Raw genomic sequence first — 27,363 nt, 5'->3', positions numbered from 1 at the left:
AAGGAGAACAGCTGAAAATGTGAGAACTAACGAAATCTGCTAAGAAAGAATGGGCCCATTAGCACACTTTCTACTTCCCTGCACTTGAGGAACACAATGGCTGAAGAAAAAAATATGTCCACATACGGTCATTTGTGGGTCCCCAAATCAAAGAGGTTACATTTCCCTCCATCTATACCCACAATCTAATCCTCCTAAAGCAAAGCACACCTTGTCCCCATATACAAATGTTTTTCTTAAATCACAACAGCCAAGATCACCTATGTTTACATGAAGAGATACACGAAATCTTACAGACAAAACAAATATAGGGAAAAGAAAACTTAAAAACAAACCCTTGTTAAGTATGCTCAGAGAGACAGGATTAAGAATAGGATGCTATATACCGTATGGTGACTAACATGACACAATAAAAATTATTAAAAAAAAGAATAGGATGCTATAAAAAAAAATAGAGTGCTTTGAAAAAGAAATAGCACTAATATTTTGGATATTAACAATATAAAACTAAAATTTTAAAAATGAGGTTGGAAAGTAAAGCTGAGAAAATTTCACAGAAAACAGAATTAAGACAGTGATGACAGAATAAGCATTCAAGATGGTGACATAGAAGATCCTAAACATATCTCCTCCCACAGATGCAACCAATCTACAGCTACATATGGAACAATTTCTTCTGAAAAAGACCTGAAAAACAGTGGAACAGCACCTGCATAACAAAGCATAAAAGCAGCACACTGAGATGGGCAGGAGAGGCAGAGACGTGGTCTCTCACACACACACAGAAAACCCACCTCAGGCACAGCGACCACAATGAAGAGGTATCTCAAAAATATGTAGCTCTTTCCTGAGAACAAAGGAGTTTGTGTCCCACATCAGGCATCCCAACTCTTGCGATCTACAATGGAGAGATAGGCTGCCAAAACATCCGGCTTTGAAAACCAAGAGGGCTTACATTCAGAAGAACCACATAGCTAAAGGGAATGGACAGCCCACTCTTAAAGGGTGTGTATGCAGACCCACTTGCCCCAAGATCCAGTGTACAAATAGCAGTTTCAATAGTGCCTAGATCCACTGCTAATCTTAAAGCATCTGCTGGGGAGACAGGAAGCTACTGCAGCTCTCTGGGGATGGAGGCACTGGCAGGTGCCATTTTTGTGTTATTCTACCTTAGTTGTGCCCGTGCTAGTGGGTGTCATCTTGGTAATCTCTCTCTAACCCGCTACCACTGGTAGGTACGCTGCTGCCACAGTACCATCACAGCCAACTAAGTGAATGCCCTGCCCCTTGTGCCACAACTGCAGCCCCACCACAGCTGGCTGGGCAAACACCACAGCTCCCCATGCCACAGCAGTGACCCCGCCACAGCTGCAGGTGTATGCAGCCCACATATGGGATGTCCCTTGAGTACCTGGCTCTAGAAGCCAGGGGTGATAGCACATCTGGGCCCCATGGGTCAAATCCTACACATGGCAAGTCCTTCAAGACCAGGAGAGGTAGCCATTTGCCTAATATATAGAAATTAACATACAGAGTCAAACAGAGTGAGGAGGCAGAGGACTATGTTCTAAAAGAACAGGATAAACCCTCAGAAAAAGACCTTAATGAAATGGAGATTTAAAAAAATACATCTACCTGATAAAGAGCTCAGAGCAATAGTCATAAAGATACTTATAAAACTTGGAAGAAGAATGGAAGAACATAGAACTTCAACAAAGAGACAGAAAACATGGCAAAAATATGAAACAGAAGTCACAGAGCAGAAGAATACAATAGCTGAACTGAAAAAGACAATAAAGGGGTTCAACAGCAGACTAGATTAAGTAGAGGAGTGGATCATTGACCTGAATGACAGGGCACCAAAAATCACCCAAATAGAGCAGCAAAAAGGGAAAAGAATTTTTTAAAAGGATAGCTTAAAAGACCTATAGTACATCAAGCAGAACAACATCTGCATTATAGAAGACTCAGGAGAAGAAAAAGAAAGGGGGCAGAAAACTTCTTTGAAGAATGGTTGAAAGCTTCCCTAACTTGGGGAACAAAACAGAAATTCAGGTTCAAGACGCACAGGAGTTCCAAATAAAATAAACTCAAAGAGATCTACACCAAGACACACTATAATTAAAATATCAAATGTTAAGGAGAATCTTAAAAGTAGCAAAGGTAAAACAACTTATCATATACAAGGGAACCTTCCTAAAACTATCAGCTGATTTTTCAGCAGAAACTTTGCAGGTCAGGAGAAAGTGGCATGATATATACAAAGTGCTGAAAGGAAAAAAACAAAAACAAAAACAAAACTTCTAACCAAAAATACTCTACCGGAAAACTATCATTCAGAACTGAAAGAGATTAAGAGTTTTCTAGACAAGTAAGACCTAAAGGAGCTCATCATCACTATTATAGCCTTACAAGACATATTACAAGGACTTCTTGACATTAAAAAGGTGCTAACTAGTAACAAGAAAGCAAAATGGCAATAAGCACATACCTATCAGTAACTATTTTAAATATAAACCAACTAGATTCTCCAATACAAAGATATAGAATGGCTAAATGGATTAAAAAAACAAAAACCACATCACTCATCTGTAAGTAGCACACAAGAGACTCACTTCATATTTAAGGACACATACAGACTGAAAGTGAAGGGATGGAAAAAGATGTTCCATGCAAGTGGAAACAAATGGAAAGCTGGTGTAGCTATAGTTGTATCAGAGAAAATAGACTTTTTAAAAAAAGACTAATAAAAAAAGACTAATAAAGACAAAGGACTCTAATAATTATAACAGAATCAAGAGGATATAACATTTGTAAATATTTGTAAATATTTCTGTACTCACCATAGAAGAACCTAAATATATAAAGCAAATATTAACAGACCTAAAGGGAAATATGAACAGCAATAATAATAGGTAACCTTAATACCCAATTTATATTAACGGATAGATCATCCAGACAGAAAATCAAGGAAACACTGGCCTTAAATAACACATTAGACCAGATGGACAGAATATTTCATCCAGAAGCAGAATACACATACTTCTCAAGTGAAGATTCTCCAGGATAGAACACATATTGGGTCACCAAACAAGTCTCAATAAATTTAAGAAGAATGAAATCATATCAAGGATCACAAAATAGAGACACAGTAGTGAGTCCAGAAATAAACAATGGAACAGAGTAGTGAGTCCAGAAATAAACCCATATTTTTACAGTCAATTAATCGGCAACAAAGGAGACAAGAATATACAATGGGAAAAAGACCAGCTCTTCAACAAACGCCCTTGGGAATACTGGACAGCAACATGCAAAAGAATGAAACTGGATCACCTTCTTATACCACACAAAGAGTAAAACAAAACAAAACAAACAAAACAAAACCCTCAAAGTAGATTAAGGACCTAAAAGTGAGATCTGAAACTATAAAGCTCCTAGAAGAAAACATAGGCAGTAATTTCTTTGACACTGGCCTTAGCAACATTCTTTCTTGATAGGTGTCGTCTGGCAAGGGTAACAAAAGCAAAAATAAACTACTGGGATACATCAAAATAAAAAGGCTTATATATAGCAAAGGAAACCATGAACAAAACAAAAATGCAACCTACTGAATAGGAGAAGATATTTGCAAATGATATATCAAATAAGGAGTTAATACATAAGGAACTTTTACAACTCAACACCAAAAAAAACCCCAACAATAACAAAACAAACAACCCTCCCCAAAATAATCCAACTAAAATGGGAAGCCTTGAATTTTTCCAAAGAAGACACAGATGGTCAAACACATGAAAAAGATGCTCAATATCACTAATCACCACAAAAATGTGAATTAAAACCACAATAAGATATCACTTTACATCTGTCAGAATAACTAAATTAAAAACACAAGAAATAACAAGTGTTGTTGAGGATGAGGAGAAAAAGGAACCCACGTGCAGTACTGGTGGAAATGCATATTGGTGTACCTACTGTGGAAAATAGTATGGAGATTCCTCTAAAATTTAAAAATAGAAATACCATATGATCCAGTAATTCCACTACTGGTATTTACCAAAGAAAATGAAAACACTTATTTGAAAAGATATATGCATCCCTATGTTTATGGCAGCATTATTTACAATAGCCAAGATATGGAAGCAACCCAAGGATCCACTAATAGATGAATGGACAAAGAAGATAGACTATGAAATATTATTCAGGCATAAAAAAAATGAAATCTTGCCATTTGCAAGAACATGGATGGACCTAGAAGACATAATACTGAATGAAATATGTCAGACATAGACAAATACCTATGATTTCATGGACATGAGGAATTTAAGAAACAAAAAAACCAACCAACAAAAAGACTCTTAAACATAGAATAAACTGGTGGTTGCCAGCAGAGGTAAGTGGGAGGATGGGTGAAACAGAGGGGATTGAGAGTTTATTTATCTTGATGGGCACTGAGAAATGTACAGAGTTGCTGAATTATATTATACCTGAAACTAATATAACACTATATTAATTATACTTGAATTGAAAAAAAAACCATATCAAGCATCTTTTCCAATAATAATGGTATGAAACTAGAAATCAACTACAAGAAGAAAACTGGAGGAAAAAAATCAAATATGTGTAGACTAAACAACATGCTACTGAACAACCAATTAGTCAATGAAGAAAACAAAAAATACCTGGAGACAAATGAAAAAGGTAATACAACAGTTCAAAAATCTATGGGATGCAGCAAAAGTAGTACTAATAGGAAAAGTTATATCAATACAGGCTTACCACAAGAAAAAAAAAATCTGAAATACATGATCTAACTTTAAACCTAAGGAACTAAAATAAAAAAAAAAAAGAATAAATGAAGCCCAAATTAGAAGGAAGGAAACAAAAATCAGAGCAGAAATAAATGAAACAGAAAATAAAAGGACAATAGAACAATAAAACTAAGATCTGATCTTTGAAAATATAAACCAAACTGACAAACCTTTAGTTAGACTCACCAAGAACAAAAAAGAAAGCACTGAAAATCAGAAATGAAAGGGGGAAAAGTTACAAGTGATATTATAGAAATTTAAAGATCATAAGAGACCACTATGAACAACTATATGCCAACCAATACCATAACATAGAAAAAATTGATCAATTCCTAGAAACATGCAATATTCTAAGACTGAATCATGAAAAATAAAGTATCTGAATAGACTGATTACTAGTGAGGAGATTGAATCAATAGTGACTAAAAAAAAAAAAAAAAAATCCCAACAAACAAAAGTCCAGGACCAGACAACTTCACAGGTGAATTCTACCAACCATTTAAAGATTTAATACCTCTCCTTCACAATTCTTCCAAAAACTGAAGTGCAAGGAATCCTTCCAAACTGATTTTATAAGGCCAGAATTACCCTGATACCAAAATCAGACAAGGACACTACAGAAAGAAAATTATAAGCCAATATCCCTGATAAACATACACATAAAAACTCTCAGCAAAATACTAGCAATTCAACAATACATTATTCAACAATGTATTCAACAATACATTAAAAGGATCAGATACCCTGATCAAGTTGGACTCATTCCAGGAATGCAAGAATGGTTCAACATCTGCAAATGATATACTGCAACATGATATACCACACTAACAAAATGCAGGATAAAAACCATACGATCATCTCAATAGGTGCAGTAAAAACATTTGACAAAATTAAACATCCATTTATAATAAAAACTTTCAACCAAGTGGGTATAAAGGGAATGTATCTCAATATAATAAATGCCATATATGAAAAATCTATAGTTAGCATCATACTCAAGGGTAAAAAAGTTGAAAGCTTTTTTTCTAAGATCAGGAACAAGACAAGGATGGCCACTCTCACTACTTTTATGCAACACAGCATTAGAAATCCTAACCACAGCAATTAGGCAAGAAAAAGAAATAAAAGCATTCAAATTGGAAAAGGAAAAGGAAAACTGTCACTATTCACAGATGACATAATACCATATCTCAAAAACCTTAAAGACACCACCAATTAACTGTTAGAATAAATGAATTCAATAAAGTTCCAAGATACAATATATCAATGTATCTGTTAGGTGTCTATACACAAATAACAAATTATAGGAAAGAGAAATTAAGAAAATAATCCAATTTACAATTATATTTAAAAAATGCCTAGGAATAAATTAAAACAAAGAAGTGAAAGACCTGTACACTGACTACTATAAGACACTATTTAAAGAAATTGAAGAAGGCATAAATAAATGGAAAGGTATTCCATGCTCACGGATCAGAAGAATTAACATTAAAATGTCCACACTACCCAAGGCAATCTATAGGTTCAATGCAATCCTTATCAAAATTCCATTGGTATTTTTCACAGAAATAGAACAAATAATCCTAAAATGTGTATGGAACCACAAAAGCCTTGAATAGGCAAAGCAATCTTAAGAACAATGATGGTGGTATCATGCTTCCGGATTTCAAATTATACTGCAAAGCTATAATAATCAAAACAATATAGTATTAGCATAAATACAGACACATACATCAATGGAACATAACAGAAAGCCCAGAAATAAACCTATGCATATATAGCCAACGAATTTTCAATAAAGGAGGCAAGAATATACAATGGGAAAGGACAGTCTATTTTTTTTTCAACATCTTTAAAAATATGTTTATTTTTTAAAAAAAGATTAATTGTATACAAAATGTTTCAAGCTTTTTCAAGAACCATATGATCCTCTCAATCGATGCCGAAAAAGCATTTGACAAAATACAGCATCCTTTCCTGATTAAAACCCTTCAGAGTGTAGGAATAGAAGGTACATTTCTCAATCTCATAAAAGCCATCTATGAAAAGCCTACTGCAAATATTATTCTCAATGGGGAAAAGCTGGAAGCCTTTCCCTTAAGATCAGGAACTCGACAAGGATGCCCACTCTCGCCACTATTATTCAACATAGTACTAGAAGTCCTTGCAACAGCAATCAGTCGACAAAAAGGGATCAAAGGTATTCAAATTGGCAAAGAAGAAGTCAAAATGTCTCTCTTTGCAGATGACATGATACTCTATATGGAAAACCCAAAAGAAGCCACTCCCAAACTATTAGAAGTTATAGAGCAATTCAGTAACGTGGCAGGATACAAAATAAATGCTCAGAAATCAGTTGCATTTCTATACACGAATAACGAGACCGAAGAAAGAGAAATTAGGGAATCCATCCCATTTACAATAGCACCAAAAACCATACGTTACCTTGGAATTAACTTAACCAGAGACGTAAAGGACCTATATTCTAGAAACTATAAATCACTCTTAAAAGACATTGAAGAAGACATAAAAAGATGGAAAGATATTCCATGCTCATGGATTGGAAGAATTAACATAGTTAAAATGTCCATGCTACCCAGAGCAATCTACACTTTCAATGCTATCCCGATCAAAATACCGAGAACGTTTTTCAAAGAACTGGAACAAATAGTCCTTAAATTTGTATGGAACCAGAAAAGACCCCGAATCTCCAAGGAACTGTTGAAAAGGAAAAACAAAGCTGGGGGCATCACAATGCCGGATTTCGAGCTGTACTACAAAGCTGTGATCACAAAGACAGCATGGTACTGGCACAAAAACAGACACATAGACCAATGGAACAGAATAGAGAGCCCAGAAATGGACCCTCAGCTCTTTGGGCAACTAATCTTTGATAAAGCAGGAAAAAACATCCGGTGGGAAAAAGACAGTCTCTTCAATAAATGGTGCTGGGAAAATTGGACAGCTACTTGCAAAAGAATGAAACTTGACCACTATCTCACACCATACACAAAAATAAACTCCAAATGGATGAAAGACCTCGATGTGAGACAGGAATCCATCAAAATTCTAGAGGAGAACATAGGCAGCAACCTCTACGACATCGGCCAAAGCAACCTTTTTCATGATACATCCCCAAAGGCAAGAGAAACAAAAGACAAAATGAATTTATGGGACTTCATCAAGATTAAAAGTTTCTGCACAGCCAAGGAAACAGTCAGAAAAACTAAGAGGCAGCCCACGGAATGGGAGAAGATATTTGCAAATGACACTACAGATAAAGGACTGGTATCCAAGATCTACAAAGAACTTCTCAAACTCAATACACGAGAAACAAATAAACAAATCAAAAAATGGGCAGAAGATATGAACAGACACTTTTCCAATGAAGACATACAAATGGCTAACAGACACATGAAAAAATGTTCAAAATCATTAGCCATCAAGGAAATTCAAATCAAAACCACACTGAGATACCACCTTACGCCAGTTAGAATGGCAAAAATAGACAAGGCAAGAAACAACAATTGTTGGAGAGGATGTGGAGAAAGGGGATCCCTCCTACATTGTTGGTGGGAATGCAAGTTGGTACAGCCACTCTGGAAAACAGTGTGGAGGTCCCTTAAAAAGTTAAAAATTGAGCTACCCTATGATCCAGCCATTGCACTACTGGGTGTTTACCCCAAAGATACAGACGTAGTGAAGAGAAGGGCCATATGCACCCCAATGTTCATAGCAGCAATGTCCACAATAGCTAAATCGTGGAAGGAGCCGAGATGCCCTGCAACAGATGACTGGATTAAGAAGTTGTGGTCCATATATACAATGGAATATTACTCAGCAATCAGAAAGAATGAGTTCTCAACATTTGCTACAACATGGACGGCACTGGAGGAGATAATGCTTAGTGAAATAAGTCAAGCAGAGAAAGACAACTATCATATGATTTCTCTCATCTATGGAACATAAGAACTAGAATGATCAGTAGGGGAAGAAAGGGATAAAGAAAGGGGGGGTAATCAGAAGGGGGAATGAAACATGACAGACTATGGACTATGAGAAACAAACTGAGGGCTACAGAGGGGAGGGGGTTGGGGGAATGGGATAGACCGGTGATGGGTAGTAAGGAGGGCACATATTGCATGGTGCACTGGGTGTTATACACAACTAATGAATCATCGAGCCTTACATCGAAAACCGGGGATGTACTGTATGGTGACTAACATAATATAATAAAAAATCATTATTAAAAAAAACAAAAAAACAAAAAAACAAAACAAAAAAAAACAAAATGTTTCAAGCTTTTAATTCTCAAAACAAATAACCCTCCGCCCATGGCACCCCCTGCTTCAATGGTGTTTCTGGTAACCCACCATTTTCCCCTTACAGAAAGTTATTGGCTCAGAACAGACCCCCCTACAGAATTTTTCAACACTAACAGATTGCTTAGAATAGAGACCTAGAGAAACCAATAAGCAAGGGTCCTTCTCAGTGAGGTTATTTAGAATCCCTATAATGGCAGTAGACTTCCCACAGACATCACAACAAAGTACCATCAATTGCTGAAAGCTAAAAAATAGATATTATTTTCAATAGTATTTCACTTTTTCTTGGTAAAGATTACATTAAATAAGTCTTTTTCCCCTAAAGAAACAGTCTAGTTTTTATTAGGATGACTGTAAAAAGTAACAGCAAGCACACAAAGTTAGTTTAACAGCATAGGCCAATGAATTGTATCCGCTCACTGCCACACCTGATTATATATAGCAGCATGACTGAAATAACCAAGCAAAAGATGATACATTCACAACTTATATTTAGGTGATGATCAGTTTATGAGGGTAGATCAGTCCAATAAAACAGTAACAGAAGAAACGGGACAAGACAGATACCAACCTTCCCCTATCCCTTTGCCAGAAGAGTTTTGATCCATATTGCAACAGTGCAAACAGAATATGTGACATTATATGTTAGACACTGCAGAAAAGAAACATTTAGGGAAAATCAGCTATTTATCAGTAAATCCTTCAAGTTGCCTTCTTCCCCAGTGATAAACTGGTACTAAAGGAATGGAAATGCAAATTTTTAAAATCAATGGTTTATACCCTGGAATTGAAATTTCTTGAACCAGAAAAAGTGATTAATACAACATCATTTTGTAAAAGTCTATGAAATAAAGTTAACTGTAGACAGATTTCTTTTTCATATCCATTGTTTCCATCTATGTACAACAAAGCATACTTGGCTCCAACCCTTCCCTGCCTGAATCTATCTTAAATCTTTAAAGTAATAACAACAATGCTTTATTTCCAGTGTTGTTACAAGTACTGTTATTACCATACCCCTACTGCAGAGTTTTAAAAGCTCAAATCAGGCAGATACTTATAGCCAAGATCTGCTTTTCACAGTTGAAAATAGAGCTACTCTATGACCCAGCAATTGCACTACTGGGTATTTACCTCAAAGAAACAAATGCAGTGATCCAAAGGGGTACCTGCAGCCCACTGTTTATAGCAGCAATGTCCACAATAGCCAAAGAATGGAAAGAGCCCAGATGTCCATCGACAGACGAATGGATAAAGATGTGGTATCAGGGCACCTGGGTGGCTCAGTTGGTTGAGTAGCTACTTTCGGCTCAGGTCATGATTCCAGGGTCCTAGAATCAAGCCCTGCATTGGGTTCCCTGTTCAGTGGGGAGTCTGGCTCTCCCTCTCCTTCTCCCTCTGCCTGCAGCTCCCCTTGCTTGTGTGCATGTGTGTGTTCTCTCTCGCTCTCTGTCAAATAAATAAATAAAAATCTTAAGAAAAAAAGATGTGATGTGTATACACACACACACACACACACACACACACACACACACACACACAGTGGAATACTACTCAGCCATCAAAAAGAATGAAATCTTGCCATCTGCAATGACATGGATGGAACTAGATGGTATTATGCTAGGCAAAATAAGTCAATCAGAGAAAGGCAAGTATCATGATCTCACTCGTGTGGAATTTAGGAAACAGGGGAAGAGAGGAAAAAATAAAACAAGATGACATCAGAGAGGGAGACAAACCATCAGAGACTCTTAATCATAGGAAACAGACTGAGGGTTGCTGGAGGGGAGGATGGGGTAACTGCGTGATGGGCATTAAGGAAGGCACGTGATGTAATGAGCACTGGGTGTTATATAAGACTGATGAACCACTGAACTCTACCTCTGAAACTAATACACTATATGTTAATTGAATTTAAATTTTTAAAAAATCTGCTTTTCACGTCCATAAACTTGTTAATAAGCAGCCTGAACAGTAACACAATATACTGCATTCCGTAGTGCATAAATAAGCAATATCCACTTTAACTGCCAATTCTGTCTTATAGATACTTTAAAAAATTATTTTTGCATAGTTTTAAGTGCTAACAACAATCACAAATGTGAAATACTTCCAAAAAGAAAAAGAAAATTCAAGGACAGTCTTTTTAATAAATGATGTTGGGAAAACTGGACAGACACATGTCAGAGACTGGGACTAGACCACTATCTTACAACATACACGAGAATTAACTCAAAGTAGGTTAAAGACTTGAATGTAAGACCTGAAACCATAAAACATCTAGAAGAAAACAGGTGATAAGCTTCTTGACATTGATCTTGGAATTGAATTTTTGGATCTGACTCTTTAAGACAACAAAAGCAAAAATAAGTGGGACTATATCAAACTAAAAAGCTCCTGCATAGAAAGAAATAAAAAGGCAACCTACTGAATGGGAGAAAGTATTTACAAACTGTATATTCGATAAGGAGTTAATATCCAAAATATACAAAGAACTCAAGCATCTCAATAGCAAAACAAAACAAAGACCAAAACAATCTGATTTGAAAATGGGCAGAGGATCTAAACAGATATTTTTCCAAAGACGACAGACAGATGATCAACATACACGTAATATGTTCAATATCATCATTATCAGGGAAATGTAAATCAAAAGCATAATGAGAGATCATCTCATATCTGTTAGAATGGCTATTATCAAAAAGACAAAAAATAAGTGTTGGAGAGGATGTGGAGGAAAGGGAAACTTCATACATTGCTGGTGGGAATGTAAATTGGTGGAGCCACTGAAAAACAGTATGGAGGTTCCTCAAAAAATTAAAAATAGAATTACCATATGATCCACCCATATCACTTCTAGGTATTTCTCTGAAGATGATAAAAGCATGAATTTGAAAAGATACGTGCATCCCTATAGTATTATTTACAGTACCAAGGTATGGAAACAACTGAAAGGTCTGTTGATGGATGCATGGATAAAGATACAGACACTATATACAATGGAAAGTATTACTCATCCATAAAAAAGAGAGAAATCTAATGGTTTACAACAACGTGGATGGATCTTGAAGATATTATGCTAAGTGAAATAAGTCGAACATACAAAGATGAATGTATATGATTTCACTTATATGTGGAATATAAAAAGTAAAACAAACCAAACTCATAGATACATAGTTAGACTGGTGGTTATCAGAAGTAAAAGGGTTCAGAGGTGTGAGAAATGAATGAAGGGGGTTGATTGTACGGTAATAGATGGTAACTAGACTAATTGTGATGATCACTTTGTAGTGTATACAAAGATTAAATTATTATGTTGTACACCTAAAGCTAATACAATGTTGTATACCAATTTTATCTCAAAAAAAGGGGGAAAAAGGGCAATGAAAGAGATTTAAAGGAAAATAAGAAAGATAATACAGGAAAATTTCCAAGACCAAAATATAGTATTTTCCAGATTGAATGGGCTTACTGAGTACCTGACACAATAGATGAAAAAAAGGCTCCAGGATAGAGCAGGTCCAGGAAGAAAGACTGGTGAGAGAATCTCAGAATCAGCACTGCTACCAAATTAGGTGAGAGCAGAAGAAAAAGTGCCAAAGAAAAATCTCCCCAGAAATAAAGAATTGATAAATTATTTGAAATTTTTGAAAGGTTAGTAGATTTACTGGAAAAATTTCGCAGTTTGAAAAAATCTACAGATATGTTTTCACTCACACAATTTTCTATAAACCTAAGACACATATTAACATCAAGTAGTACACACCACCCCCCCGCACATACACACTCTTATGTAGTCATAACAAGTCAAACATTAATTAAGATATCAGCTAAACTTGTCATATAACACTACTGGAAGAAACTGGAATAATTCACACTGTCACTTAGTAGAGCTAATTCTACACATTTCATAAGCAGAAGTGATGAGATAATGTCTACAAGAAATTCAGATACAACATTATAAGAATATTATCAGATGGAAGCAAATACCAAGGAACAGCTAAATAAATGAAATCTGATTTCCTCTAGGAAAGAATTGAGGGTTGCCACAAGGGTGTATAGGGGTCAGCTGGTTTTGAGTCTTTTAATTTATTTGATTTTTTAAAGATTATATGCATTACATAAAATACTTTCTTTAAATAAAAGAAAAATATGTCCAAGGCAAAGAAGACGTATTTAATTGAGACTAATAAGATTACTTATTGGCCATTTCAATGTTTGATTAATTTTACTGAAAGATGACCAAATCCAACTATATTTACAGCCCACCCAATACATACACTGTGCTTACTGTTGAAATCATGTGCCTGTGTTTTCCACACACCTTTGTTCCTATAATCCTCTCTTCCTAGAGTGCACACTATGCGTGGGAATTCTAGCAGTCCTCCAAAGCCCGGCTGAAGTACTGCCTTCCGTCTCCACAAAGTTCTGATCATCTGTCTTATAAAGGATTTCTCCCTCTCAACCCTACTCTATTCTGTGGATCCTGGCTCGCTATGTATACATTCTATTCCCAAAGAAAACTGCAAGCTCACTGCTGGCAGAGCAATATCCTAATTTTTTATGTAAGCAATAAAATACTAAAGCTAACGCCTTCACCTCAATTTAATAATTGGAAAGGAATTTTTTAATCACCAATTTCATACACATAACAGGCAATGTTTATTTGCAGGCTTCAATTTTCATTAAAGTCATATAAAATATTAAACAAAATAAAAGTTAATAACTTGCAGCCAGTACAAAAATATTCCCAAGTCCATCTTGTGTCATTTGCCAACTCAACCAATAATAAAAAATTCAAGTAGTCTCAATTAATTGGGGCAAGAATTTTGAAATCTCTCTCTTAGCTTGAAACTGAGGCCAAATTTTATTTCTCTTTTTTCCTCTTAATCATTAGGCAGAAAGTGTACTTATTCTTCTGTAACTCTTTTGTAATTTTTTTAAGAGATGGCAAAGTTAGGATACAGACTTTAGGCCTGAAAGTAAAGTGGAGGGAATTGCACTCAGTGGCTTCTCTTCTTATAAACAAGAAAACAAAGGGTAGAGGAGTGGGCTGAGGAGCTGGGACATAAGCACGGGGAAGGAAGGATGAATTAAAAATGTGAATTCTGGGGTGTCTGGATGGCACAGTCGGTTAAGCATCCAACTCTTGGTTTCAAGTCACGTCGTGATCTTAGGGTCAGGAGATCGAGCCCCACGTTGGGCTCCATGCTCAGGGTGGAGTCTGCTTCAGACTCTCTCCCCCTCTACCCACCCCCAAATAAATAAATAATGCGGATTCCTACATCCCATCTCTACAGAGGATAATTTAATTGGTGTATGATAGGACTTGATCTCTGGCCTGCCACAGTTGAGAAACACTGGCTTAACCTTTATCAAATATTTATTTTTGTTCTAAGCATTTGCACTGATAAACTCAGTTTCCACAATGAGCTCAGCAAGTACACACTACTATGATCTCCATTTAACAATTAGGGAAACTAAGAATGGTGGTTTTAAAATGTACACAAAGCCTGACACTTCTCCCTTCAGCAGAGGGCACCCAATTCCATTCACCTTCGTTTACCAGCCAAATTATTGACTTGACCTTCATGAATAGAATGTGCTACAAAAGATGCTGTTTGTCTTCTCAGGCTCAGTCATTAAAAGGGTAGCTTTCGTCCCTCTTGAGTTGCGCATGCTGAGGGAAGCCAGCCAGCAGCCAACTGGAGAGACCTGGATAGAAGGGACCTGAGGCCTCTTGCCAAGAACCAGCACTACATTGGAGCCGTGTAAGTGAACCACCTTGCAAGCACAACTTCTAGCTCCAGTTAAGCCTTCAGATAATTGCAGCACTTGACTCCTCTTGACAACAGCTTGACAGACTCTGAACCAGTACTGCCCAGCTAAACTACACCTAAATTCCCAACCCACAGAAACTGTGAAAGAAAATAAATGTTTACTATAGTTTTAAGCCACTACATTTTTTAAAAAAAGATTTTATTTATTTATTTCTCAGAGGGAAAGAGAGAGCACAAGCAGGGGGAGCAGTAGGCTGAGGGAGAAGCAGGCTCCCTGCTGAGCAAGGAGCCTGACGTGGGACTCGATCCCAGGACCCTGGGACCATGACCTGAGCTGACACTTAACCGACTGAGCCACCCAGGCGTCCCTAAGCCACATTTTGGAATAACTGTTAAGTAGCAATAGATAGCTAATACACCAAGGCACAAAAAGGTTAAGTAATTTGATCCTATTAATGCAGCTAACAAACGGCAAATGGAGATTTGAAACTAGTCAGAATGGATCCAGATCCTCTGCTCTAAGCCACGTGGTAGAATTTCTTTCTTCAAAATAGAGATTATCCTGCCTATACCTTATTAGAGCTCGTGCCGGGATGAAAAGAAATTATATCAATATCTGCCAGCTATTAAACTGAAGAGTCAGTAGTTATTTAGCATCTATCATTAACACTAAAAAGCATAAGTTCCTGGGGCGCCTGAGTGGCTCAGTCGTTAAGCGTCTGCCTTTGGCTCAGGGCTTGATCCTAAAGTTCTGGGATCGAGCCCCACATCAGGCTCTCCCGCTGGGAGCCTGCTTCTTTCTCTCCCACTCCCTCTGCCTGTGTTCCCTCTCTCTCTGGCTGTCTCTCTCTGTTAAATAAATGGATAAAATCTTTAAAAAAAAAAAAAAGCATAGGTTCTTAAAGAGAATAGTAAAATAGAAACAAAAAACCTAAGAAATTATCTATACAAATCAAGAAAACACCCCCTAGTAAAAAATTTTTCCCACAGAAAATCATTTATTTTAAACTCATTTTGTTACTCCTAGCTATGTCAGTCATTTAAGATTTCTAAGACAAAACATCAATTCTATAAAAATTTCTGACCTAATTAGCACCCACCATAGGCTTTTGCTATTTCTTACCCATACATTTATTAAATTGCGATACATTTAAAAAAAAAAAGTTACGGACTAAATTTTGTCCACATAAAATTCACAGGTTGAAGCCTTAACCCCCAATGTGACTATATTTGGAGATAGGGCCTTAATGGAAGGTAATCAAGGTTAGAGGAGTCCATAAAGGCAGGACCCTAGTCCAATGCACTGGTGTTCTCATAAGAAAGGAAAAAGACACCAGGAGAGCTCACACACAGAAAAGGCCATGTGAGAACACAGTGAGAAGGTACCACCTGCAAGCCAAGGAGAGAGGTCTAATCAGAAACCACCCCTGTCAGCACTTTGGTCTTGGACTTCCAGCTTCCAGAACTATGAGAAAACAAATTTCTGTTGTTCAGATGAGTCTACATAGAAGACTATGAAATTCACATCTTTAGCTTTCATCCCTTTCTCCCAAGCACTGACAGTCGTCTTAGTCATCTATTTAAAATGAGCTCCTCTTCATGGCCTCATAATTACTCCCCCCTCGTGATTTCCATTATTTATATTAATGGGCCAACTGTCAAGATGCCACATCAGGATCTCTCTTCCTTCTTCAATAGCGATAGCAGGATCTGAGAAAGATAATTAATAAAGCCCCACAAAGAGGTCATCAGACCCTACCAAGCTAATAGCATTTGAGCCTTTGGCTTAAAGCCCAGATTCACCTGGAGACAAGGAAAGAAGCATTAGTCAGCGGCAAAAGTTTCCTAGAAAGTTCATGACTCTGCTTCTTCCTTTCCTGACAAAAGATCATGTCTGACAGGCTAAAGCATTTTAATAAATAAAGGCCCCACCCTAGGTACAGACAGAAAAGATCTGAATTACTGTAGACAAAAAAAAAAAATAATAAGTTACCTCAGGTCTCCTCAAAGCACTGAGTTAGCAGGGAGCTCTCCCTGGTGCTACTTCAACCTTATCTTAAAACTTTCTTCCTGATTTATTAGTTTCTATTCACAACAGTGTGACAAAGTGGCCTTCTGGCAGCATGGTCCTCCCGAACATATGGGCATCAGGGTTGGGCCACCGCACTATCCCTTCCTAACCCACTCTTCTTTAAGCCACCTAAACTCAAAACTCTAGGGTTATCTTTGACTCCTTTCTTACTCTCGTTAACTGCTGGATGTCCTCTTCTGTTTAAGTTTTCTTTAAAATTCCATTACCAGTTTCTGTTGGGATGCTGAGAAAGTTTTGGAGATGGACAGTGGTAATGGCTGTACAAAAGTATGAATGTAATTAATGCCACTTAGGTGTGTACTTAAAAATGGTTAAAATAGTCATTTTATGTTACATATATTTTACGTCAATTGAAAAAAAATTCCACCGCCAATTACTTGTCAAATACAGGTCCTTTGGATCAAGACCTAGGTTTCTGTGGGTCTCCTAGAGGTTTTCCCTGCACCCTCCCATCCATCCATCTTACACAGCACTGCTAAAAATACTGCTTCCATCCTAGGATTTCTTTCTTCAAAATCTGACTGTTTGTAGGTCAATATTAATTCCTTCACCTAACATTCAAAGTGCTCTATCATCTAGTCTCAGCTTACATTTATTTATTGTTTGTTTGTTTTGGAGAGAGTACAAGCATGTAAGAGGGGAAGGGCAAAGGGAGAGGGAGAGAGAGAATCTTATGTGGGCTCCTCGCCCAGCACAAAGCCTGACTCAGGGCTTGGGGCACCATCTTGAGAGCCCTAAGCCCCATGATTTCCACTCTGAGATCATGACCTGAGCCAAAATCAAGAGTTGGATGCTTATCCCACTGAGCCACCCAGGTGCCCCTCAGCCTATTTTTAAAATTATTCCATTTGCTCATTTCCTGTAGCCATGCACAGCTGTTAGACATTTCTGTCTCACAGTGTTTTTGCTCATGCCCTTTTCCTTGCCTAATGATTTTCCTCTCCATCCAAAGTCGTGTGCCCCATTTTACTTTTTCCACAAAGTGTTCTCTGACCATCATAATCCGGACTGATTTCCCTCTCTCCTTGTTACCACTCATTTGAAGTACCATAGAATATTTACCACACACATTCTACCTCCTCAATTAAATCACACACTCCTTAAAGTTAGAATGTTTAATCTTTTATTTCTTGGTATCATCCTGTGTCTAAGTAGGAGGGGCTAAATAAGTACTGATGGACTGATCCAATTCCAACTCATCAAGTAACAACAAAAAACATTCGTTGTTTTGGACATACTTGCATTTGTATTACAGAAGATTTTCAATGGGGAACATTCATATAAAGGAATTTCTAGTTAATCCTAAATGAAATGAATGGTATCCTAAAATCTTTTTATTGCTTGCAATCCACATCTATTCCCAAAACACAACTGAGATTGTTAAAATAAAAAAATATTGGCCCACCTAGGTAAGGATAAGAGATCAAAAATCATGAAATATTGCCAAGCTGAGACAATTATACTGGAAAACTCCATCAAGAAAGGCGAGTTGTTGTAGTCAGAGATAAGTTTAACAAGACCACAGGAAAGGACGATCACTCAAGTCCTTTCGAGCCTCTCTTAAAAATGTGAACTAAACCAGAGCTGTGCCTCAAGCAGAAGGTTCTGGCAGACATCAACTTTAGATGTAAGTTTTTGATAGCATACCAATATTTCTGCATACCAGGTATTTATCTAAAGATACGATCTCAGAACTCTGGACACCAGTCAAGTCTAGAGTTGATAGTATGTTCTATAAAAGAATCTACGTGGTGCTCTTTCACACAGAGGGCCCTTGTTGATCTGCATGATGAAAGGGCGATCTAGGGCACCCAGAGTGCTTATAAGCAGCATTCAGACTGTCCTCAGGGGGAGTTTCAGTTTAGCTTAAATGTCTGAAAAAATACTTAGTTGAGGCTCTACAATTCTACCCCATAAAGCATGGAAGAGAGGATTTTGATGTGAAAAATTATGAAATACCTTGCTCTTTACACAGGATAGCATCTGAAGGCCCTTAATATTTTTTTAAAAAAAGAAATCGGGCATGGGGTTGTGACAGAATAGAAAAGCTACTGAATCTGTTATTAGGGGGACTGAAATATAAAAGTAGAGCAAACTTTACTAAGAAGTTTTATCAACACACTTTTATTACATATTCATTACATTTTAACAGCCTAGTATAACATCTGCCTTTGGTGAGTCTGTAAAGAGCTTTGCCACTTCCAGTTTTCGAGTGACCAGCTGTAGCGTGTACCCTCTACTCTAAGAGTACCACATACAAGCATAAACCAAGAGAAGCACCATAGCTCTTTTCTACCTGAATTATTAAAATTTATTTTCAAGAGGCTATACTATCTGATAGCTAAAGTACCGAATGCTCCCGTCACTTAGCAGCTTACAACTAGTAGGTACTTCCATTAATATCTCCTTTATTGAACATATCAGATCTAGCTCTAAAGGTTTTTAGGAAGTGAGAGACGACGACGACGACGACGACTACTACTACTACTATGGCAAAAGTCAATGTCTCTGCCCCATTTAGAATTTGTTATCTGTGCATAATCACACAACCCCTTAGGCTGGGTATATAACCAGCCTTACTTTTAGAATACTACTTGCTTTTTATGATGCAAATCAAATTTTGTGGCCACCAGGGAGACAGGTCATGAATGAGAAGATAATTTACAAAGAACAGCTAAACAAAATATTACTATAATGTAACAAAAATAGTAAAACAGTGCATTCTCTTTATCAAATGAAAGCTATTCTAAGAAATGTGATAAAACCTTTTAAAATTCACAAGTATTCGCAAATATTAATATAGTATCATTAATATTGGTATCTTAAAAGCAAGATATAATCTTAATAAAGATTCTTATTAATACTAAATATTTGATTACTAAATATTTTGTTTGAAGGACATATTTAAATCTTCAACTAGCTTTTGTAGCAATTATTTTTAAATGATTTTCAGAAATTTATCTTAAAATTTAATCTCTCCATGACAAGGATAAAATACTATTCTTATAGGGGCACCTGGGTGGCACAGTGGTTAAGCGTCTGCCTTCGGCTCAGGGCGTGATCCCGGCGTTGTGGGATCGAGCCCCACGTCAGGGTCCTCCGCTATGAGCCTGCTTCTTCCTCTCCCACTCCCCCTGCTTATGTTCCCTCTCTCGCTGGCTGTCTCTATCTCTGTCTAATAAATAAATAAAATCTTTAAAAAAAAATTAAAAAAAAATACTATTCTTATAAGAATCAGTTAAGGAGCAATGGCTACTTCCTTCAGATCCTCATACATATAAACATGAAAAAGTTCAGTTTCTAATGAGCAAGGCTCAAACAGGTCACTTACTATCACTTACTGATATGGAAAGCTTTATTAAAAGCACTTTGATCACCGGAACAAATGGTTTTGTGATTTTTGCTTTCATATTTGATCACCATTTTTCAATATAATACAACATACAACATGGCCTTCTCACTTACCCATTCTTTAGTATACTACATGTGAATAATTACACCACTACTTTAAAGGAATGTGGTTTTAAGTAACATCCTTTTTAATCTGGCAATTTGCACTCCTAACAATATATTTTCTCTTTTTCACTCGAACTTGACACAAATCAGGAAAGAAATGGCTTTTCAAGACTAAATCACTTTTCTCACTATATTTAAGAGGGAGAACTATGATTATGCCTATAATTACTACGTTTAAAAATGACGTTTCTTCATTCAAAATTACTTCATAACGCAATCAAAAACCAATTTTCCTCCAGTTGTGTAAAATGAACACAATTATTTTAGGACTCAGTCTTGCTCATGAGAGAAAGACAGCACACCACTGACCTTTCAGCTTCAAAGTCACTAACCAAACACAATTTAATTAACTAATATTTCCTACATAGAATTTAATGCCTTATTCTCACTCCTTCTAGGACAGGCACTAGTCAGAAAATAATTTCTTTGGCCCACAAACATTTGGGCTTTTCAATATTAAGTGTTCATCTGCCAACATTACAGAAATTACACTTCATAGCGGTATTTCATAATCAGTTTAGCGTTATTTTAGGGTAGAAAATGGGGCCCTAGAGTAACTAAAATAGAGAGATGGTGGTGATGGAGAGACCACTGATATTTAAAAGCTTAGCTTAATATTTAAAATTTAGGTGTTTAATATATAAAGGCTTAGTTTTAGCTGAAAAACAGAACTGGTCCAAGTGTGAAAAGGATTTAACCGCACTAACCCTGAAAGAGCTGAACGAATCGAGGGCGCAGCGCTGAGGTGACCACGCTCTCCGGCAGCTCCCTCAGGAAAAGCTTCAACAGACTGGCTGCTGAGCAGACGTCCCCGTCTTTCCCAAGCTCCACAGGGGCTCCACTCTCGAACTTCCATCGGAGCTGTTCCACCACCTTCACATTGCCGTTCACCCTAAAAAGGCCTTCCTGGGTGAGTCCTGGAGCAGGGGAGCACAGACACGCAGAAAATAAACTGAGGTCTCTCACAGACAGACACTAACTCTAGAGAACAGTAACCACAAAATAAATAAATCTCACTAAAGAATTTTCTAAAGGATTACCCAATGCACATTTTGCAAAAATGCTTTCCTACAATAACAGATTTTCACACCTAGTATGTAGCAGCTAAAAAGATCATATAGGATTGTTCTAAAAGCTGACCTCTAAAAATAACGTTAGCACACATATAAACATAGAACAGATTCTTCTACAAAGAAATTGCATTCATATAATCTGCAGTACATTACAGAAACTGACCCTGGGCTCCAACAGCAGCTTATCATTTTGAAAACTATTTAAAAAAAAAATAAAACTAATAGGTATGTAAGAAACTTCTTAACTGCATGTGATTACTTTGTAATAATTAAGAAGAAATACTTCTTTAGGAATCAGTGAAATCCAAGGATAAGACTCTATGAGATGATAAAGTAGTATAAGACAAGTTCCTTGCCTTCAACCAGTTGACGGGATATTATTGTTGGCTGGGGTCAGCTCAAAAGGCTCCATAAATGAGCCTTCGGGTGCTTTGCACTGTCTTTGGCTAAAGCATAGGGAAGACGGGAAGATTGGGGCTTATGAACTGTGAAGCTAATGCAGTTTAATTACTACCTTTAAAAATGGTGGTAATTCCATCATTTATTTAGGCCCTTTCCAATGTTCTGTCCCTAATTCTTATTCTTAATTTTGTACTCTTTTTCTAAAAAAGGGTCCCCAAAGGGTTAAGCAGCAGGACACATAAAACCTTGATTTATCCCCAACAAAGAGGAACGAATATATGAAGAGGCAGAGACAGGACAGCATAAAGAAAGATAAACACATGAAAATGTGGGTGGAGTGTTTAGGTCAAAAAGCGATAGGTAATAAAATGGAAGAAATGGGATAGGACCATGAATGTCAAGTTCAACAGTGAAGACCTGGGGTGCCTGGCTGGCTCAGTCTGTAGAGCATGCAACTCTTGATCTCTGGGTCGTGAGTTTGAGCCCCGCATTGGGCATAGAGCTTACTTAGAAACAAAAGGGGAAGACTTTATCATGGGAGCATTAGGGGTAGGGGGAACACAATATAATCAAGGGTTAAGGAATATCTCGCTGAGTAAGAGGAAAATGGAGAGGGCAGAAAGCTTGCCTTAGGGAAACACATTCTACCCTAAGGCAGTAAGACAGAGATTCCAGTGGGAAGGGTGAAAAGGAAGGGAAAAAGTTGACTGGGTAATAGTACAAACGGGAAGTAAGGAAGAGGAAGAGTTGAAAGGTAATTTTAAGGTTTAAAAACTAGGAATCCAGGGAAAAGTACCGTAAAGGATAAGGTGAAGTGGGGGTGAGGAATGGTAGTTCCTTCAGGGGAAAGGTAAGGATTTCCACCTCAGTGTACTGGGTTCAAGGAGACAGAACACCATGTAAGAAAGCCAGCCGGCCTGTGGAGATATGCTGAAGGTACAAGGAAAAATCTTTCTAGTAAAGAACAATCCAGACTGGCCACCCTTCTTTTGAGAGCCTAATGGTGAAATTCAGCAATGACACAGGCACTGAAGCCCATTAGAATTATTTAGGTGGGCGGGGGAGGGTGTGTGTTTGTATCAGCCTTTGCTTCTTTCTCTTACCTGCTAATTGTATTGCTCTTTCTAAAGAAAAAAAAGAAAGCTAATTTCATTTTGATTTGTAATTTGATAAAATATTTTATGAACTCTTCAATTCAATAAATACTTAATAAGTACCTGGCACTGTGTTAAGGAACTTAAAAAAAAATGAAAAAAAAATTCAAACACTACCATTATCCTTATGGAGTTTATAGACTGGTAAGATGTTTGCATATAAACTTTGGATGTGAAGAACACGAATATCAAAAGTTGACATGAATTTTAGCTCCAATTTTGACAAAAGTTTGTGAAACCAGGAAGGATATTAAAAGTACTTCGCCAACCAGTGTGACCAGGGCACCATGTAATCAGAGGTGATACCAGTCAGCATGTGTGGTAGGCAGCTTCTCAAATGGACCTAATGATGCCCATCTCCTGGTAACCACACCCGTGTGTAATCCCTTCTTCCTGTGTGTGATCTGGATCTAGTGCCTTGCTTGGAACCAAGAGAATATAACAAAATGATATGATTAGGTTCTAATCTTGCTTCTGAGATTAGGTTATACAAGACTGATGGTCATCTTCCTTGTTTGTTTCTCTCTGGCTTTGCTGGCTTGCTCACTCTGATGAATCAGCCGCTTTTTATTTGGTTAGCTATCTTATGAAGAGGTCCACGTGGCAAGGAATGGGGGTGGTTTCTGGACAATAGCCAGTGAGTAAGGGAGACCCTCAGGTCAACAGCCCACAAGGAACTGAATCCTGGTAACAACCATGTGAATGAGCTCAGAAGTGAACCTTCCCCCAGTCAAGTACTGTTATGACTCAAGCCTCAGTCAACACCCTGACTATAGCCTTATACGAGACCCTGAGACAGAAGATACAACTAGACTGTGCCCAGATTCCTGACCCACAGAAACTGTGAGATAATAAACACTGCTGTTTCAAACTACTACATTTTGGGGTAATCTGTTACACAGCAACAGATAAATATGATGCCATTCCCTTTAACACTGCAGAATCTCAGTTATTGAGAGACTTTCCATTTAACTCATTTTTAGAGCTTTTGAGGTCTATTTCCTCCATTCTACAAGCTTTATCTGTAACTTCAGAAATGTGTACTGCCTTCAACAGACAGCACCCAAAAAATAGCACCCACCTCTGGTCAAGGCCCAAATCATGAAAATCTAGAATTCTGCACCCCAATCCTATATCTACCCAGCTCCTGAGCCTGTTTTTGGCCAGCAAATGCCTCTTGGACCTGATTTCACAGTGTTTTTCTAGTTTTGACCTTAGGTTTTCTTTTCTGACTAGGCTTTTTGACCCTTCCCTCAAATAAATATTTCCAGTTATTCCAAAATAACTACCCAGCTCTAAGAACTGGCTCTGGTCCTTCAAGCTCCCTGATCCCACTGCCCTTTACTACTGGAGAGATAAGGTATAAATGGAAGTCACTGAGGTTCATGCCTCACACTATTTTTTCTGTCCCAAATTCCATTTATTTAACTCTCTTCCCTTAAAAACATCTCTCACCCAAACAATTCTTATGATACCCAGTGATTTTCAACTAGGGGCAATTTACCCCTGGCTCTATTATATTTTGGTGGAAAAAAAAAATCCGTACAGTTTTTTAAAGCCCCTTACAAATTTATAATATATCTAATACCCATATGAGGCTTAACAGACTATATCATCTCTCAATTTTCCTATTCTAAATTCTTAGGAAATGATGATTATAAAAGAAGTGTTCAGAGGAAGGAGATGCTTAGAAGGTTTTGTGGTTAATCTCATATATTTCCCAGATTCTCTTATATTTGATTTCAGGAGGTACAGATTAATCAACACAAAACTTAATAATGGGTTTAAAAGTTAAAAATATATATATATATAAATGAAATAACATCTACACCACTGACAGTCACTTTCCTGTACAACTGAGATATTTATTTCAAAACAGCGTGAATACATCGTTGGAAACTGAAAATACCGGAACTGAGAATTTGCTTAACTGGCACACTTCGGCCCAGAAAGTAGTAGGACAATATATGAACATATTCTGACACCTGGTGGTAAATGGAGAGTCCTGCACTATTTAAAATGGTATATCCCACAGGATATTCAGGCTAGAGAGAAGGAATCCAGTAACACTGTCAGCAAGATTTTTAAACAAAATAAAGATAATCTAGCTCACAACTTGTAAGATTTTCCTTCAAATGGGAAAAATTACATATTCCCCCCCCCTTTTTTTTTTTAGGAAAAATAGTTCAAAGTCTTTTTAAAAGACCTTCAAATAGACCTTAACAAACCCTTTCTGTCCTAAACTACTTTCATAATAAAGAGGTTTCCCTCCAGTTGTTAAATGTCTATATTTCCTGTGGTCATCAAATAGACCTTAACAAACCCTTTCTGTCCTAAACTACTTTCATAATAAAGAGGTTTCCCTCCAGTTGTTAAATGTCTATATTTCCTGTGGTCATATTCTGATGTTTAATGTATCTACCTAGGGTTAAAGAACATGACTGATCATTCTAACTCTGATACCTGACAGAGGGCCTATATCATGCACAGCAGATGCACAAGAAGGAGATGCACAGTATTTGTTGACTTAAAAAAAATACAAAATAATTAATGAAACTAATTGAAGTATCTTGCCCACAAACTTCATTCCACAGACTTACACAAAGTTTTTGGTTTATTAACATGATAGTTTCAGACACAGTAAAGAACTGGTGGTTGTCTACACAGCAATTCACTATACAGCTTTTCAAAATATAGGATAGGTGCCCTACCCACCTTAGCTTGCCAAGCCAAGATTCTAATTCCGTGCATCTGAAGTATCACCAATGGATGGGTATTCTGAAAATATTCCACTAGTGATTCTATTTCTTTCACATTTCTAGTTAAGAATAACTGATTTTCTATTTTACATCCCTAGTTGAGAAGGACTGATTTTAGCCCATTAAAATATTCTGAAAATATTCCACTAGTGATTCTATTTCTTTCACATTAAGAATAACTGATTTTCTATTTTTCATCTCCAGTTTAGAAGGACTGATTTAGCCCATTAAAATATTTCGTTTGCATTACCTGAATATACCCGACTAAACTATAACTATAGGTAAGAGGAGACAGAAAGACAACTAATACCTAATTTAAATTTTGCCAAAATGTTCATAGAGTGATGTTGTGAATTTGGTTCAACTCTTACAGAGTTGATTATAAATGCGCATATCCTTGACCCAGGTCTACAGATACACGCATGGTGCTTGAAATGACACGTGGGAAAGGTTGGTCACTGAATCACTGCTTACGGACAGCAAAAGACTGCATGCAATTCAATATTCGTCAGCACGTGACTGCTTAAAGAAAGGATATGTGTATATAGTCAGTGAGTAAGGAAAAGAAGAATTACATGAGTAAAGCTTTTTATGCAATATGGAAAGATCTCCACAATATACTGCTCAATGACTTTTAAAAGGATTCACAGCAGTGTGAATGGTATACTATATTTATGTTCAAAGGGAAAAAAGAACATATGCATATATGATTATATATTCATAAAATATCTTTGTAAGACTATATCAGACACTGGTGAAGGAATGTTGTTTCTGGGAGGGGAAATGAATAATCAAGGGACAGGTTTTGGAGGGAGAGATTTTTCAGTGCATATCCAGTATTTTGCACCACATAAGGATATTAACTATTCAATATTTTTTTTTAAACTTGAAAGCGAAAATGATTTTACTCTAAGAGTAACCCCAAGAGGCTATTACTCAGTAATTATTTGGTAAAAGATCAGAACACTGACTATACCAAAACAAAATTTAGGTAGTCACACTCTGGTATCCAAATGAATAATACTGAACAACCCTATTTAAGAGATTAAATGAATTACCTAGAGATCCATTTATATCTAAATCAGCAGGATACAGTTTTACTCAATATTGAGTGTTTTTGAGTCCTTCAAAGCTCTAACAATTTAATGTGCCTTCAAAATCCTGTAGGTCAAGGTCCCATCTTCCTACATGCTGTATACAACACCTTTTTTGTTTAACCTGTTTAAAGTATTTGAATAAACCCAGAGCTATTCTCTAAGAATCTTACCTGTCTGCAGCTTATCATCCTCTAAAAATATGCGGATAGCTCCTAGGATGTGAGAGTGTAAGCCTGGCTCTTCAGTTTCAGAACAAAATATCATTTTGTCATCTGCATACCTAGTAACCTGAGCAAACAGTTGCTTTTTCAGTTAACACAAAACACCTGACCTTCTGAGGGCTGACCTACGTGCCAT

At 37.0% G+C, this 27,363-nt stretch overlaps 1 protein-coding gene across 7 annotated transcripts in view; it reads right to left on the bottom strand.

The window, feature by feature from the left end:
- FAM13A (family with sequence similarity 13 member A) overlaps window positions 1-27,363 on the bottom strand; it is a 344,460-nt gene that overhangs the window by 263,476 nt on the left and 53,621 nt on the right. For all 7 annotated transcript variants that reach the window (XM_087863995.1, XM_045791832.2, XM_045791857.2 and 4 more), the window contains one exon: window positions 21,229-21,438. In XM_087863995.1, the coding sequence (XP_087720121.1) occupies window positions 21,229-21,438 (210 nt within the window). The remainder of the gene's footprint in view (window positions 1-21,228; window positions 21,439-27,363) is intronic.

The sequence above is a fragment of the Ursus americanus genome, chromosome 8 (assembly GCF_024610735.1).
Source record: "Ursus americanus isolate L20-20 chromosome 8, mUrsAme1.1.p, whole genome shotgun sequence".
Taxonomy (NCBI): domain Eukaryota; kingdom Metazoa; phylum Chordata; class Mammalia; order Carnivora; family Ursidae; genus Ursus; species Ursus americanus.
This window is presented reverse-complemented; position numbering and strand designations above follow the sequence as displayed.